This window comes from Talpa europaea (assembly GCF_964194135.1).
Source record: "Talpa europaea genome assembly, chromosome: 4".
In the NCBI taxonomy this organism is placed as follows: domain Eukaryota; kingdom Metazoa; phylum Chordata; class Mammalia; order Eulipotyphla; family Talpidae; genus Talpa; species Talpa europaea.
In genome coordinates, this window is record NC_140070.1 from 97,823,974 (window position 1) to 97,841,710 (window position 17,737).

The 17,737-nt window shown below is 39.5% G+C and overlaps 1 protein-coding gene across 2 annotated transcripts in view; it reads right to left on the minus strand.

Moving 5' to 3' along the window:
- Positions 1–1,561: 1,561 nt before the first annotated feature.
- LSAMP (limbic system associated membrane protein) overlaps positions 1,562–17,737 on the minus strand; it is a gene marked incomplete at its 5' end in the record, with an annotated part of 588,105 nt that continues 571,929 nt past the window's right edge. The window contains 2 exons of one of the 2 annotated variants that reach the window (XM_084232496.1): positions 1,562–1,875; positions 7,383–7,415. In XM_084232496.1, coding sequence (XP_084088622.1) covers positions 1,778–1,875; positions 7,383–7,415 — 131 coding nt within the window. In that variant the 3' untranslated portion in view covers positions 1,562–1,777. The remainder of the gene's footprint in view (positions 1,876–7,382; positions 7,416–17,737) is intronic. The other variant, XM_084232497.1, reaches the window with a different exon arrangement.

Below are 17,737 nucleotides of genomic sequence, written 5' to 3' on the forward strand. Positions count from 1 at the left end.
ATGACTCTTTTAGATGTAAACTTCAACACCATATCCCCCACTGTATCTTTTCCAGAAGAACAGAAGTCCAAAGTAATCAGGGACGGTGAAAACACGCCATTTCTAGTAGCTTGGTCTAGGACAATGAACGGCTAGGAACGATGGTGTTATAAACACTGTCAGTGGAGCTGAAAGGAGATGATGTGGGTAACCAAATCAATTGTTAGCCTAGAACAACAGGAAATCTGCAAAGGAACACAAGGAGTGGATTCCTTTTTGTTGTGGTCAACGCCTTATATTAGAACTCTGAGTATATCTCCATGAGTATGGACCCGAGCAGCTGTTAACTTTTCTGCCCTTGCTTGCTCTCACTGTATTTCATCTGAAATAGAAAACAATCTCTGCTCAAGGCTAGCCAAAGGGCAAATGCAGTGTTATTTGAAGTTTAGGGAGGGGCAAAATGGGGCTGCTTTGGGTCTCCACATGGCTCATGTTCTCATCATTGGGAGATCACATTTGGAGACCTTCCTGCTTCTGGGGATTTACTCAATATATGCGAGTCATTCCTGCAGTGGTGCAGAACCAAGCCTGCCAAAAAACAGGAGCTATGTGAATCCTTCAGACTCATGAAACAAGAGTGAAATCTGGAGCCTTCTCTCCTAGGTTACCTCATGAACGTCACTGGTTCCTTCTACTGTTTGCTCACCCCATCAATAGTAGGCACTTTCATTTATAGTGAGATTCTGAGTGACTCTCGACTGGGTTCTGATGATTAGATTAGGAGGAATATGAGGTTCTGCCCTTGGAAGGGGCACTTGCTTGGTTTGAATACACACTGATGTCATGTGACAACCAAGGATGGGGGAGAAACTTGGCTTCCTGCTCCTTCCCACCATCTCCCCCAGCAAACTTGTCACAGCCGCATCTCACAATTACAATGCGGGACGGTATCTACAGCACAATGAATCTATGTACACATGGACCATTACCTTGGCATGCTTTAGAGAGAGACACACACTCACACACATGTACACCCACGTGAGAGCGAGAGAGCTGAGCACGCACGCACAGTGGAGGAAATTAAAATGGCACTTCCTAGCATTTGCGGCCTGACTAGAGCTCAGGGGTTGGTGGGGTGAAGAGAAGCTGGGGGTGGAGATAAAAAGGGGATATCTGGGATACAGGTGGGGAGATAGAACACTCGGAAGGAAGGGGGTGGTCTTAAACATTGGAAAGATCGTGGTGGCAAACCAGATAAAGGCTCAACACAGGACTCCTGCATGAAGCCCATCCATAGTCTGAAGTGGCTACGAGTCAGCTCAAATGAAAAACAAATAAAAAGAGGATGGAAATAGAAACATCAAAGGCAAGACCTTTTTTTTTTCTTTCCCCACAGATGTAAAAGGATGAAGGAAGGATAAAGTGTGTGTGTGTGTGTATGTGTGTGTGTGCACATGTGGGGAATAATATCCAACTGGTACTTCTTCACTTTTCTTATTTTTACAACATCTGGAATTCTTAGCTACATCTGTGATGTAGAATTACACAGCATACATTAGCTTAGATATACACATTTCCTGGTAGAATTTTTCACCCTGAATGATACTCATTTTTTATTGATGGATTTTAATTGTTTTAAATGTTGTATTTTCTTCTTTTTTTTTCTTATTTCCCCTTCATTTATAAACACACAAAGTTGTGAAATAAACGGTCTCCCCCATCTCATTCTCTCTCTTTCTGTATCCTGTGTGACGCATTTTGTGTGTTTTTTTAAAATTATTTTTAAATTTTTATTCTATTAACATTTGCTGAGAAGGCAGAGCAGAGATGCTGCCAGCAGCCACAGTGGTACGGCCAGACTGATGGATCCATTTATTCCTCTCACCGACCCGGGTCCTGCAGTGCAGAAGAGAGAGAGAGAGAAAAGAGAATAGTTACATGCAGAGCCCGCCATGGGACAGCTGATTGCTGACGCAATCTGAAGTAAAACTTGGCCGAAGCCTCAAAGTCAGGGTACTTATAGCCTAAGAAAGGGTCAAAATCTTTCCCAAATCCTTCTCCTCCTTGAATTATGAGTATTTTAAGGAGTCTGTTGGTTGGAACACTTCGAAATATAAAAAGCTCTCTCCAGAGGAGGCCCTAACCTGGCCCTCGAGACAGGTCTGATGGTGCTGCAGGCTGACCCTGTGCATGCTCTGCTCCCGCATGCCCTGCCAGTGCTCTCGAATATCCCAGGCGTGGGGTGGGGTCCTGCAGCCATGCATCACAGCACCCCCATCAATAAAACATGGAACCAAGCTGTGACTCATTTCTCAGCAGTAATTATTAATTTGTTAAAGGGAAGTGTCAAAGTAACATTTGTGGCTGGGTGGGGTCAACACATTATAGAAGGGATCCTCTGGTCCAAACTCTTTATTTGACACTTTAAAAGTGAAAAGCAAAGGCAACAACAGTCACAAAACAAACCAACCTAGAGAGGTTAAGACACAGGTCCAAACCACAGGCAGAACCGGGGCTTGAGCTTGTCTTGAGCTCAGTCTGCAGTGGCTGGTTTCCTGCTGCCACCTTGGTCTTCTCAAGGTGGACAGATTTGGGGGATGAGAGTGTGGGTTCAAGAGGGAGACTGGGAGGCAACAGAAGGTAGAGAAAGGATTTGTGTGTTGACAGAGAGGGTTAGGCAGAAAATGTGTTTGACTGAAGGGCTTGTCTCCTATGCTTTTTTGATTCATTTTCTCCTTTTGTATAGTTCTGTTCATATAGATGCATTAAAAGAAGAAAATATTTGTATTTTTCATAGTAAAATCTTTCAGATTTCAGACTATATGCTTAGACAATGACTTGCATGAGAAACTGATGTGGCTGTGATGATGGGTCACTGTAGTTTTGAGGGGTCCTATGCAGATCAGTGTGTACGGATGAGTGTGTACGTGGGTTTAACACTATGATGGTTACATCCTCTACTGTGCGAATGTTTCCAAATCTGCCAACACACATACCAGATCAGAGGTAAAGTAAGAGGGGCCATATCGACTTCTAATCTGTTTTTGGAAAATAATAGCATAACAATAACACAAATAATACCAAACAAAACCAACAAACAGCTAGGTAGCACTTTCCAGAAGGGACTGTTATAACGGCTTTACAAATATAGGCAGACAACCATGCTAAGAGGTTGGGACTGCAACACAGAGATGTTGAATCACACTGCAAATGCCTACACAGCCAGTAAGTGGAGAAGTTGGCGTTTTCATCCAAGAGACTCTAGAGTCTCTGCTATCATCCCTGCTCAGGGAAGTCACACCGCAAAGGCATGCCGGTGAGTCATGTCAAATATTCCATAAATGAAATGTGGGTTTGTTTTAAACGAGAGCCAGAACAAAAACAAGAGGGCATCCACTCTCTGCAAAAATGATTTTCAATGGAAACTTTTGATTGGAATGTCTTCTTGAGAATATTAAAAATATTACTGAATATAAAATAGTAAATATATAAAATGTTGAGCCACTTAATTAGAGTATAAAATGAATTTTATCATAGGTAAGTGAGGGAAATGTACAATAAATATTCAATCAATACATCCCTTAGTTTTCTGATGAAAATGCACCTTAGCTCTCAGGCCTATCATGAAGATTTAAGGTTCAAAATGATTAAGCTTCCAGAAAACACCCAGTTAGTATTGTGGGTTCGCACTAGAATCGAGGTGTCCTGAGTCTTGGCTCAAAGATCTTCCCAGGGCCCTGCCTCCATGTCCCGCCCCCACCAAGTTTGACTTTTTGGGACTTTTAAACCTTCTTAATGACAGCTTCCCAAAACTTCAAGCCCCAGGCCATGTGCTTTGATGTGTTAATTCGCTGAGAAGTACATTAGATAACAGGAGCTCTAAGGCACATTTGTTTGGATTAGTGTGTCAGCAAAGCTTCCAAAACAGTAAGACTATGCACAAATTGAGGTCATACAGGTTAAGCAAAAAACGGTTTTTGTTTTGCCCTAGAGATAGTGTGAAACAGAAGATTTCAGAGAGAGTCTAATTCTGCCTCTTTAATCTCATTTTTAGTGCTGGGACAAGCTAGATTATCTTTCAGACATCTTGGAGTTGAGTGGTATCTGGGGAAGACTAAAAAGCCCAGACTTGTCATTTTATTTGAAGAGTAGTAAATATTTGAGAAAGCAAAAATTCCATCATTGAAAAATGAAATATATATATATATATACATCTAGATGAACATATTCACATATAACATCCTTGCCAATGCATGTATATGTATATACATACATACAGAGAATTATGTCACACACATGTTTATAAACACATAAATTTATATGCATGTGTGCACATATCTATATTACTGGTCTTTTAATATACATAATTGAGAAGTGACTCTTACTTTCACATGCTATTCTATATTCTATATAAGGAATCCTGGTTTGACTATGCTAATAATTTTATATTTTATCCTTAATAGAATCCTTATTATACATTTCAAATATATTTTGTAGATCTGTTAAAGATATCTTCATCTCTATCAATTATTATTTATTAAGTGCTCTCATATAGCTCTTTGATGTGCTTATATGACTTGCTCTTTTCATAATTGGTTTTGAGAGTAAATAAATAGGCTTGAAAAAATGCAAGGGTAAATGGGGGATAGTTGGGGAATCATCACAAGTGTGTATGCAATTATAGATATATATGACTGCATAGGAGACTACTTTAGTTAATGGCTATTTTAGGGAAAAATAATCAGCAAAGTCATTAATTATGTTTTAGTTCATAGTTATGAAATTTCTGCTTATTTGTGGAAATGCAAATGATAAATCTTATTTCCCACACCAGATGGCCAGGCTCAGCAAGTGCTTTTATATACTGACAGATATAATGAAAGCAAGAGTCTGCAAACATAAATCAGCCTTAAGAATTGATGGGCAAATAGAACCACAATTCAAAAATTTGCTGCATTTTTTTCCCCATCTAATAGACACAAATCATATCTTGGTATTTAGCTGCATTCTGTATGTGCGTATGTGCACACACTCATATATGTGGTATCTAGCAAGCAGTCAATAAATAGTAGCGTCATCGTTGTAAATTACAGAAGTCTGGAATTCAGAAAGGCATAAAATACCCCTAAATCAAAGCCATTTGTTTGTGAATTGGGTCAATTTTAATGTTTTCTCCATTGGGGGAAAATTCAGCTGCAGTAAAATTGGAATTATTGTCAATACACGAGATCAAGGTTCTCAATTCTAGGACAAAATACTGAGATTCTGTCTCAAAGTTGGACTCTTACCTTTTGCCATGACAATGGTTCTATTATAAAAGAGAATTTGAGATTAAGGTCAAGATGGATAGAACATCTTGAAGTCCAGGGATATGTGGATTTTTTTCAAAAGTCTCTATACTAGAAATCTGATGCTGGATTCTGCACCAATTAATTTTCTTTCATTAAAATCTCAAAGAAAGGATAAGTGATTTTTCAACACCTGCTTTACATAGCATGCACTTGGAGATTTCATGATTCAAGTCTGTTCATACATTTCTGTTGCTTCTCCTGAGTTGCTTAGGGCTCATTTCCTGGATCTGGGACTAGATTTATTTAAAATAGTCATTAACCATGCTTTCAATGATCCCTGGACTCTCCTTTCAGGGACTAAGGAATCAGGGTCAATCTTAGTTTTATTCCCACACATGGCTTAGTCATATAAGAAAAAAAAGGACACATTTAAGTTTGAATTCTTACAATTACGAAGAACTCAATGACAGAAAATAAAACAAACAGTTAAAAAAATACACAAACAATTGCTACACAAAGGAGAAAAATAATCTTCAGAATATCCTAAATGTCTTTTCAATGTTATTTAGATGCCAGACTTAAATACTTTTGCTTCCAGGAAGCCATGGTTAAAGGGACCAGATAACGCCGACTTTGGCGCCACCTACTGTCCAATTTCAGCCAGTAACTCTTCCTCTGGGGGAATGAATTGAGAATTAAACTAGGCTGGAGCCTAATTTCTAGGCTGGAGCCGATGAGAGGGGATATATTACTGTTTTCTTTGAACAACTTGTCTTAGAATTAAATTTGGGCTTCTCTTATGTCTTTGTGCATTATATTCCTCTCTCGACAAAGTGAGACTCATCTTTTCTATTATAACAGTATCAATATTTTGGCATACAACATCTTGAAATTCTAGATGAAAACTTAGAATTCCTTCTGGTGGCACCCAGAAATTTATCTTGATATTTTTTGAAAATAAAAAACAACCCTATGCTTTATAGCACTGACATCAAATTCTTGCGATATCAGGTATTCCACTAACAGTCATTTAAGAGTCAAATGTAATTAAGAATCATGGCATTGGTGAGAGAAGCAGCACTAAAGTGGACAGTGGTTTATTCCTTCTTGTCCCAAATGATCTTGGTCCTATGTATATATTTCTGGTTGCCTCTTCCCCGCTGCCTTCTGTGAGTACTTGTGAGAACTGGCTGTAAACAAAGTGCTGGACTTTTCCAGGCCAAGCAACAACATGTCCACAGTGAGTTCTGGTAACTAGTAGCCTAAGTCACTCATGGATAGGTCTTCACTGTTAAAAATGACCTTGATGGTATTATGCCAGGTGAGGCTCAGAGATGAAGATGTCTTTAATCAGCAATCCAAATGGGTAGCAACAAGTACTTAAAGGGGATTGGTGTCAGAAAAAGCAGGTTCTTCTGTGGCTTAGTTTGGGGATACACACCAATGGAGGTTTTTGTTGGATTTGTAGAGATGGTGCCTCAGAATTGGTCATTGTTTGCATTTAGGTTCATGTTATCAAGTTTTGACCTGACTGTATTGTCTTTGTAGAGAAAAGCACATGGATTATGGACGATGTGTCTGAAGGAGATATACGGGCACTTGGAGAGCATGAAAAGAATTCCTTGCAGATTCCAGCAGCTCAAGTGTACTGCAGCAGGGAGAGATTATAGGGAGAACTGGGAGAAAGCAGAGACAGAAAGCCTGTTCAAGTACTCTATTTTAGGAAACCTTGCTCTATTTTCCTTAACAATGTATCTAATTGAAAAGTCAGCAAGGAACAGTAAAGAAGGCTCATGCCTCTTCTGGGAGCCCTGTCATCGGGCAGGGCTGTCATTGCCACTCCGCAAGAATGAACTATGGACATTTAAACCAAGTAAGGGGTAGGAAACTTTAAAATGAGTAACTGTCAAAAACAAGTCAGGGATCATGGCTTAGGGGCTTTTTGTGAATGAGAAAGTTCAAAGTTTGGGGAAAACTGTAGTAAATATATTATGGAAACGACCCCAAATGATTGAGATGATATAAAATCCAGTGTGTAAATTCACGATATATCACTGTGACATCTTAATGTTAACATACATAATAAAAGGTAATCAGAAACAAGAGCCATACCTTTTTGCTTGAAGTGCACGGTGGTGCCAATTTCTAAAAAAGAAACATTTAGCAAAACAAAAACAGATAAAAAAAATAACCTTTTTTTCAATGGAAAAGAAACACAAAGGTAGTCTGGTACTCTCCACTGAAAGGAGAATGAGAGAAAAGGCAGGAAGAACATTCTAAAAGGAATACATATTGGCAAGACTGAAAGAAAAGTATATGGAAAGAAATGCTTTTGCTGGAACAAATGTGCAGCTGGAGGTGGCAAAAGCCAAAATGCAACTACAAATACTTTATCTTACAAGTGATGTGTGTAGACAAGTACCAGAACTGAGTATGTAAAACAAAACTTGACTGAAATTTAGTAGAACCATAGAGGTGTCTTTCCCTCAACTCTGTTTTACCCTTTGTCCTTGATTTACTTCACTCTAACCATTTGATCTTCACGCTCTGCTTCCACATGCTAAGTCTGTTCCAACTTAACACCTTTGCACTTGCTATTTCATCTGCTTGGAGGGTTCCTCCCCCAAGTCTTTGTATGGTCCATGCCTTTACTTCTATTAGATTTCCACAGAAATGTCACCACTCAGGAGGGACTTGCGCCATGACCTTATCAAATTGGCACTCTCTGTTACTTCCCATCCCTTCACCCTGCTTTGCTAATTGTAACAGCATTTGTTTACACTTTGTCTCCTGTATTAGAATATACACTCCTTCAGGGCAGGAACTGTGTGTATCTTGTCAACCATTGTCCCTGATGCTTAGATTAAGTCTCACAATGTAATATATTTTCAACAAACATCCACTGAATGGTATAAATAAGTCTGTGTTTACAGGTCAAAATCTTGGATTTCCTTTTAAGAATCCTTATCAAGTAAACCGCAGTAATCTATCTTTAGAAATAAATCTAAAGAAATAAATCAGGATCCACTGGATGGCTGGTCAGTTCTGTGGCTGTGGGATACAGATTTTCTCCCATGCAAGAAAATAGCCTTGCATCAGACTAACATTTTTTCACTAGGGAAGGCTTCTCTCTGAAGCCAGAGAGAGTCTTTTGAATTGGATAGCTGGTTACCTCAGCATCCTATTGGGAACTTCTCCATACTTCCTGTGGCTTCCAGGATAAAGACCAAATCCTCAGTTTGGCTCCCATGGGCCTCCATCCCACCAGCTCTTCGGCTTCCTCAACCTGTCATCTAACGTCTTCCACTAAACTTTCTTTATTTCCCAGGGTACCATGCATTATCAGCCGAAGACACAATGATCTTTCTATGAGAAATCCCACTCACTCTTCAAATTTCAGTAATAATCACTTGCACAGGGCAATCACCCTTGGATTCCGTTATTATAATCTGCTTTCCTTCATAGCACTCATTTCAGTTATAATTTCAGGTATATTTGTCTGATGTTTTGATTGACACTTGTCCTTACTACTAGACTGCGTGTTCCGTGCCCAAGTCTGTTACTGTTCACTCTTATGATCCAGCAAATGCACGACAGCGCTCTGTATGCTCCAGGGGTCAAAACAGATGTAGGATCTTGAAAATGTGAGCAAAATAAATATACATCTAGCAGCCTCCTAAAAGAGAAGTGGGTACTCGGCTAAGACAATGGAGAGTCTGGGTAGCTATGTTCTTTAGTCTCTGATTTAGTACAAAGGGGTCAAATCTTCAAGATCAGCTCTGCAAGTGACTGAGGCTCAGCATAGTCTAGCCCTTCTTTACAGATTTTTTCATTTGCAAATCTAAAAGGGGTCACAAGGAAAAGCCCTCCAGCAGCAGACTGTTTTCTGGCACTCTTATTACAACTCTAAGGATGGCACAATTGCCCTGGAATCTTAAAAGCTTTGAAAATACTTGGCCACAACTCAGCATTAACTAAACTAGTGTTCACTAGGCAGTTAGTACAGGTAAATTGTTTCTACATGTAAGGACAGTTTCCCTAAATTGGTCAGATGCAGGAGGGAGCCCAGTGTGCTCATTCTTTTGTATGGTGATTGCTAGTGGACTTGCAGATGCACTTCAGAAGGGGCTCAAAGCCTGGGCTCCTGTCCCTCGCTGTCTGCTAAGAGCTAGTTCAGTGCAGCTATTTCCAAAACCTGGTTGTGTGCTGCCACCTTGTGGTAGCATTAAGGTATGCGCCTATGTGCTGTCAAAAGAAATCATCTTTCTCCACCAGGTGGCAACAGTGAGAAAAACGAAAACATTTCTTTTTTTCAGTGTCAGAGCAAGCTTGAAATGTTTATGCCTTCTTCAAAGACCCCTTCCAAAAGAGGTCTTTCCTTTACTATAAACAAGAAAACCACTTTTTGGTTCTTAACAACGGAAAATTATTCTTCCTTTTATAATACAAAGGCAATTTCACGATCTCTAATAAAACCGCCTTGCCAGGAATATTATTTCTATGGGGTATCCTGGACATTCTCATTAGAACATACTCAGAAACTATGATTTCCATTCCTTTAGGAAATCTTCTCTTTATGTGTTCTGTTTCAGCAAAAGCAAAAGCACTTCACAGGTAAACACCAAAAGAATAAAATAAATCTAGTGCAGCAATAGACAAAACTTTGGGAGTCTAGAAAAAGATCTAGAATTCTCTGGAATCATTATATTCCTATATTTGGATATTAACTCCTGATGTGGAGGTAACAGGAAGCAATAAGGAAAGAATTTAATACTAGAAAAGACTAGTGTTTCAACGAGTTTATTTATACTAACATGTCTTTGACCTTTGACTTCAGACTCTTTAAACCCAGCCGGGTTAGACAGCCCTGCAGCATCAGAAAGAGCTGATTCATCCTCTCCCACTGGCAGAGACAATGTCTTCCTTATTCACGACTGCAGCCTCAGCTCACACTGCCCTCTGGTGCAGTGTCTAGTATTTTTGTAACATAGGAATCTCCATCTTATAAAGGGGAGGTTCCATGTTCCCTGTCCCACCTAGGGAGGGGCAGTCCTGAGCAGGCAGGTGAGGATATAGAACACTTGGAGGACACAGAAGGGGAGACATGTGGGCAGAGTGGCATGTGGAGGAGGGCGTGCTTGCTTCTTGGGTTTGGACTTGCACCAGGGACTTGGAAGAGACACAAGAAGTGGAGACATGTAGAGACACATGGAAGAGACCAGTGTGTGTGTGTGTGTGTGTGTGTGTGTGTGTTGGGGGAGTGCTGACCATGGCTGCTATTTCCTTGATTTGTACTTTGATTTTACTGTTTTTGTCCGAGACTTGCCTGGCCCCTTCTGCCTCCTTCCTGTGGTTCCTGACATAAGGCGCCTTGTGGCAAGATTTCAGGTGTCTGCGGCCATGCTTGGGGCCAACTCAATTTGGCTCGGCATTTACAAACGAGGGATTGGGTAACTTTGGGTGTTTCAGTGCGCAAATAGATCCTTTCTCTTCTTTCTGCTCTATGCACAACCGTCCTATTAAAGTTCCTTCACACCAAGATATGCTTTGTCTTTATGAATTGGACTCAGAACCTCTTTAGAATGTGTAAGTTTGGGGGTCCGGGAGTAACCCTTAGTCTACACACTAACAGATTTGCTGAATAAATATCTGAGTAAACAAATGCATGCATTGATTAACACCTCAAGAATTGCCATAGTTACGATTGTAGGCAGGGGAAGAGCCTACTTTCTGTTTAGAACTGCCTTATATTAATATAAAGGCAAAACTATGGTTGGAAATCAGTTATTTAAAGAAGCATATGGGGCCAGGAGGCCCTTTCATCAGGCCCCAAATCCTACTTAGTAATAACCTAATGACTAGTGCAAATTAAACCCGAGAAATTAAAAACACAGCTTTGTTTTTTTAAAAAGACAGGAGATTCTCTCTTTTCCTCTTTTTTATTATTATTGGGCATGATTCATCCTCTCTCTCTTGCTCCAGAAATTAACAAGAGTGCTGCGAAGGAGAGATATTTCACTGGAAACCCCAGAGTTTGGGATTTGGGGACTCCCTTATTGCTCTAGAGTATTTTTTTTCTGTGTTTATGAGCATTTTTGGCATCATTCTGGGAGAGGAAATGAGGGCATATCAAATCCAAAAGATGGATTGATTTTCAGTGCTTTGACACCTGGTACCTGACAACTTGCTCCTAATCTCTACTAAGGAATATTCATTCCACCTCCAGGAAGGAGATGTGCAGTTTAGCGTTTATATTGTTGGTCCAGTTATCCTAATTAAGGTGTTGACCTAAACATACACGGCCCACTTTTTAACTGACCACAGCATTTATGCAAGGCAGCTTCTCTCTTCTGCCCTGTATAATACCACCCTTTCTGTAAGACCCCACTTCTGATGTCCCACTGGTTTGGAAAATGACATATTACTCAGAGAACTTAATCAATGACATTTTTTTTCTGGGTTAGGATTAGTAGGAGTGTATGTTCCAGGGAAAGGGAGGGTCCAAATCCAATAGGGATTTTATCCTCCAGTTGCCTAGAAAAAGTGAGAGGAGTAACAGGGTTAGAAAAAAAACCTTTAAGACATAGAAGAAATAAGGAGAAGTTTCGAGATGCTGACTCTTCCTTCCTCACTGATGCCCAGGAACTGAAGCATGACATTTGTGAAGTTTCTCCATTGGAATGCATATTTTCTGTGCTTTATTATTATTATTATTATTTTGCCAAGGTTAAAAAAATAAAACCTTTCTCATTATAGAGGCTTAAAGGGGGGACATTTTTATTAATTCAATTTTCAAAGCTACACTTTGAAAGTTATTAATTTCTTCTCACAGGTTTCTCCACTCTACTCAGAGGCTTTAGGGATTAGCAGCTTCTTCTTACAAGTATTATTATTATTATCTTTTCTTTCGACATAGGAATAGATATGCTGTGATTGCTATTTGGATTGTTAGAGCTTTGGATTTTCTCCACACACTATATATTTGTTTCATAAACCCTAATGTCGAATATTTTTAGAGAAATGTTCTCTGAGAATCAGTTATCATTCTGGGCCTGGTTCAAAGGGAAAAAGCCAAAATACAGAAAAAGGACGAATCCTAACTTTAAGGCTATTCTGTTGTGGACCATTATTCTGACTACTAAGAGAATATTTGAAACTGTCTGGGAAAATCAGGAAGTCTTAGATTGTCATCAATATTTGAGAAAGGAAGTTGACTTTCTTTAGCTAGGCTTGGGTTGAAAAGGAATCTTATATTTCAAATACTTCTAAGGATTTTTCCTCTCATTGACTGTGACCAGAAATGGACTTTAGATGTTTGATGCTATTGCAGAGTGAGTCAGAGCCATGAATGATGTATCAGGGTATTTACCACCTTGGCCATATGGTGACAACTCTGTTGAATGAATGAATACACCCAAGCCAAAATTAATGCTGGCATAATTTCTCATTATATAATGTAATTAAAATATTTGTGACTCACTCCTTATTCTCATCAATTAGTGGACCAATCCTAAAAAAATTAGATGTTTTACACTGAAAAGAATTGACAAAAGAAAAGGTCATTTTCTTAAGAGACAAAATTATAAAGGGGTAAATATTAATGTAGCAACTTATAAAGAGGAAAATATTAATGTAGCAAAGTTAATGTAGAGAGACTTAGGCGCTCTCATATTTGAAGGCGGGCACTGCTTGGGAATCCAGGAGGTAGAAAAAGGGAATTCTCTTCTAAGTCCAGTTTGACTTTGGAGGTGGAGGAGCTGCCAGTGAGTGTAGCTGGGGCAAGACAGAGCCCAGAGCAGGAGGGATCCCTTGAGCCTATCTTTGCTGTGCCCTTGAGCCTGGCAAGGAAGCATGCCCACCACAGAGAGGGCAGAAAATTAAGACAAGTTTAGGTATTTTAACCAGAATATTTTATAGTATACTGACAGCTCAAACATTCAGATAGAATATTTGTTTATATCATATTAATAGTGTTACCTCTAGGAGAGAAATTATATATGATTTTCTTCTCTTTGTGATTTCACATATTTTCAAATCCTTCCATAATGAGAATGCAGAGCATTTATTATCAAATTAGAAAACTATTTATAAAAGCAAATCAATGCTTTCCCCAAAAAACTACTCTAAATCTAGGGAAAGGAAAATAATCACTTTCTGATTTTCATATTGCTTTGATAGTGAATGTTGAAAACATTATATGGGGACTTAAACTTCTCCCCACTTTTTAATTGGCTGGCATCATATTGTAAAATCAAAGAAAAGCTAAGATGGAGAGGACTAATTTCTCCTAAGGACCATAGCAGCCTTAAGACCATGAAACAGAAATGCAATAAGAATGTATTGCATGTGTTGTTGGGTCCTTCTGACTCTAGGAGCTTGCAGAGTAAGTGTAGGTGCGTGATTTGCATGTAAGTGCTCAGGGCTCTGCTCAGAGTGGCTGTGGGCCAGTCCTCATTTAATTAAGACTCATCTCCTGATCCTAAGCAGCCCCCCATAAACAGAGGGTTTCGTTAGTCAGCTATCTCAATCCCTGCAGTGTTCTTATTTACCTGAGAAGTTTCATTTTTAGAAATCAATGTCTTAAAATGTTAGCCAATGTCCAACGGGCTGAGTTTAATAAAGGGATTTCCTTGGGCTACTCCACCTAAAAATATGGACAAAATCAGGAAAGTTCCAGAAGTAAATTAATTTGAATCAGCTGTCAGTAAAGTGTGAGGGAGGTGGCGACATTCAGTTTCTGTCTTAAAGAAGAAACACGTGTTTCTTCGTCTCCTTGCAGAGACTCATTACCAGTTGGGGTTGGCCTATGGGTACAACTGTCAGTATGACGAGGCACTGGCACAATTCAGCAAATGCAAAAAAAAAAAAAAAAAGAAGCACGTGTTTCTGTCCTTGTGCAGGACTCCTCCCACCTCCTGGCTGGGCCCTGACTTTTGTAGGCATCATAATCCCCTCTTTGATTACGGCATTCACCGCCATAGGACAGAATTGCAAAGAGTGTTTCTATCCAGAGACTTCATTGTGGAGTGCCAGTACCTTGTTAACAAGTCTAGTTTAGCTGTAACTCCTGTCATGTCACTGACTGCAAAAATAACATCACAGCCAGGATCTGGGGCAATTCTTGGGAAATACTGATGACTCCTTATAACCTGGCCATTCCTACAAGCAAGATAAAAGTCTGCCATCAAACCTCTCTGCTGGGAGGCTGAAAATTTCTCCCGGATGTTCTGTTCATAGTTTCCTCCAGAAAACATGCCTGCACAATAAAGCCAAGAGGTGCTCTTTCTTGCCCTGAAAAAGGTAACATGTACTGAAAATGTAAATGCTGATATCCTCTCCTTAAATTTATTGGTTTATCATGTTCCCCACCCCCTTCCCTCTGCTGCCCTATCTTGGTAGGCAGACTAGATGTAAGCAAGGAAAAGTAAGAAGCAATTAAGGCATTTAAGATAAAAAAATAGACATTTTATTTAATCTCCATCAGTTCAGCTCTCTCTGTTTTTAGACATCTGTAGGTACTTAAATGTTCTGTCCCTCTCTCCTTTCTTTCCTTTCTGCCTTTTAAACTTCACCTGGAAGCCTTGTTTGGTCATTCCAGACTAGCTAAGGTCCCATTTTGCACTTCCCTGAGATCATAGAGGTATCTTAAACTTAGCTGTTTCTTGAGATGGCTTAATTCATCAGCTACTCACCCACTTGGTCTCTAAGCTCCATTGATATGGAGATCATGTCTGGCTTGTTTCCCATAGTCATTCCCAAGCCCCAGCTCAGAACTTGGCACATAGAAAGGACTAGAATAGTGTGTGTGTGTGTGTGTGTGTGTGTATATACATATATATTTTGAGTGAATGAATGGTGTACTATAAATATTGTGCATTGTTAAATAAACTGAACCTGGACGAGAAGCGAGTTTGTACAGCCCAACAAGAATGAAGTTACTTTCTTGTGTCTTGAATGGTTAGAAATCATAGGGAAAAAGAAAATATAAGCTCTAAAAGAAACTCTACAAAGTAAAAGCAAGTGGAGAGTACACCTCAATGCAAAATAGGAAGTCACACCATTAATTTAAAGACAGACTTTGAGGATTGATCCTCTAAAAGAAGACCAACTTTCAATGAATGAGATCATTCTTTTTCAGCACTGAAAACTAAGCCATTTTTAGCAATGAACTTACCTGGATTCTGGAGCTCCAGGGAAGAAACTAGAACAGACCTCCCAGGTTACTCTCTAATTTTCCAATTCATGAGAGGCAGTGTAAGGTATTGTTTGGTTTCTTTTTTTTTTAGTATCTGTCTCCAGGTCACACAAAGTCCACAGATATAATTGAGAAGGCATTTCAGAATGGCCAAACTTTTTTCCAACAGAGAACATGGCTGGGAATGCTTGGTACTGTGTGGGCTGAAAGGGTGGGATGGGGATCAGGATGGACACTCAGCCAAAGCACAATATCTCTCTACTGCTTTTTTTTTTCTTTTTAATTAAAGATGATACTATTGTCTCAACAATGTCCTTTTAGTTAAAAAAAAAGAAGGCATACTTGTTCTATAATTCAAGGTTTGGAATGTGAGTGGCTCAATCAGAATCTTTGTTGTGGGAATGGGCAGACAATATAGAACATACTGATAGCTCTGATTTATTGTAAAGATACTCTGTTAGTGGTAATGTATAGGGGTTAATGTGTGTGTGTGTGTATGTTACAGTGATGTGGGAAGTTTTTTTTTCTATAATCAGAACAATGATAAACAAAACGGTATAGCCAACTACGGCAGTGCTTGGCTCTCTCCGGCCCAATTAGGAAGCAAGATAAATGACTTGAGAGGTCTCTCCTCCCACTGATTTGTGGTGATAAGCTGAAAATTCTCAGTGGGATTATAGTGAGTGGTCTGCCTACTCCCATCATATATCTGGGCACACACGAACACCTTAAATTGGAATTCCAAACTCATTATGCCCTGCTGTGTTCTTACCTGGCAGGCGTGTCTCATCTCAGCAGTAGAGAAAGGGAGATGTAAGGTGGGACCACTTAAGCTGATTTCCTCCCCATGGTGGTTCTGGTCTAATTTAATACCTACAAATGACTTGTGATGATGAAAGACCATTGTGAGGATAGAGGGACTGTGCAAGGAAGTTGTTACTAAGGTTAATTTGTATCTTGCTTCTTCAGAGGGAGATGTTTGCTCCAAAGACAGATGGAATAATGTCTTTTTGGTACTCAGAATTTAGAAGGGAATATTAATACTATCAAAACTTTCTCTTTGGTTTTATTTGAAGGCTGTCAAAGAGAAATTATATGTAATGCAAGGTTAATATGGTGAACACCAAATTAAATCAAGAAATACAGATTTCAAGAATAAGCATTATAGGTGAGAAAGAAAAAAGAATGCTAAGGAACAGACTTAAATTAAAATTTATACTCTTGGGGGCGATGATATGTTATTTGTCAGAGATGATTGCATTCTTTGAAGAATTTTCTGTTTTTCTTTTTGGCTCTAAATAGTGTCACTTTGTCTAAGGACTCTTCTTCCACTCAATGTCTCTGACCCAGACCTAAGTGCCCAAAGAAAAGATCTCCTTCCTGGAGATACCTAGCGATACTCCTTCCAGCAGACGGCCTCGCTCCTGCTAGAGGGCACAGGGATAAAAGCACCAAGGCAGGAGACCAGGGGACCCATGTCAGTATTTTATTTCCATTGAGATCCTGGTCTTCGCACCCTTTGGGGCAGCGTGCCAACATTTTTTCCTACTGCAAATCTCATAGAGATCTTCCTAGGCAGCTTTATTCCTTTTAATTAAAAAGACAAGACTGTCAATTACTTAAACTTAATCCCCAAATGTAATTGTTACTTGAAAGGTATTTTTTTCCAATAATAAAGCTCATAGAAGAGAAATATTTCCATCAAATTAAAATTTAGTGGGAGTTTGGATTTAAAAAAAAGTGTTCATCTTCAAATCCCTGATGGCTCTAGCAATCTACATAGTACACCAAGGATTGGCACAGAGAGCCAACCAGGAAAGGCTAACTGGTGGGCAGATCCAGACAAGGGAACTAGGAAAAGGCATTAGGAAAGAGTGCCAGACTCAAAATGTTCCTTCCTTTAAATTGACACTGTAAGATTTTTAGCCATTTTGCTGGAAGCTAAATGTAAATTCTGAGAGGGGTAACACTTCCAAGCAGCTATTATACATTTAAATAATAGTGTGAATAAATTTCAGATTTATACCTGCTAGCAAATTTTAACAGGGAGAGAACAAGAACTGTTTAGACAACAGCAGAAGGAAGATCGGAGAGATGAGAAAAGTAAGACACAGTGCTTGTACAACTGGATTGGGATCCCTGTGAATGTTGGGTCTATTCTTTGCTTGGCAGATGAAGTATTGATTCCAGGTCAAATATTGGCACAACTACCCTCGTTGGTTCTCACTCCCTGGGAAAACCAGGAGGATTTCAGACTGTTGTCCCTGGTAAA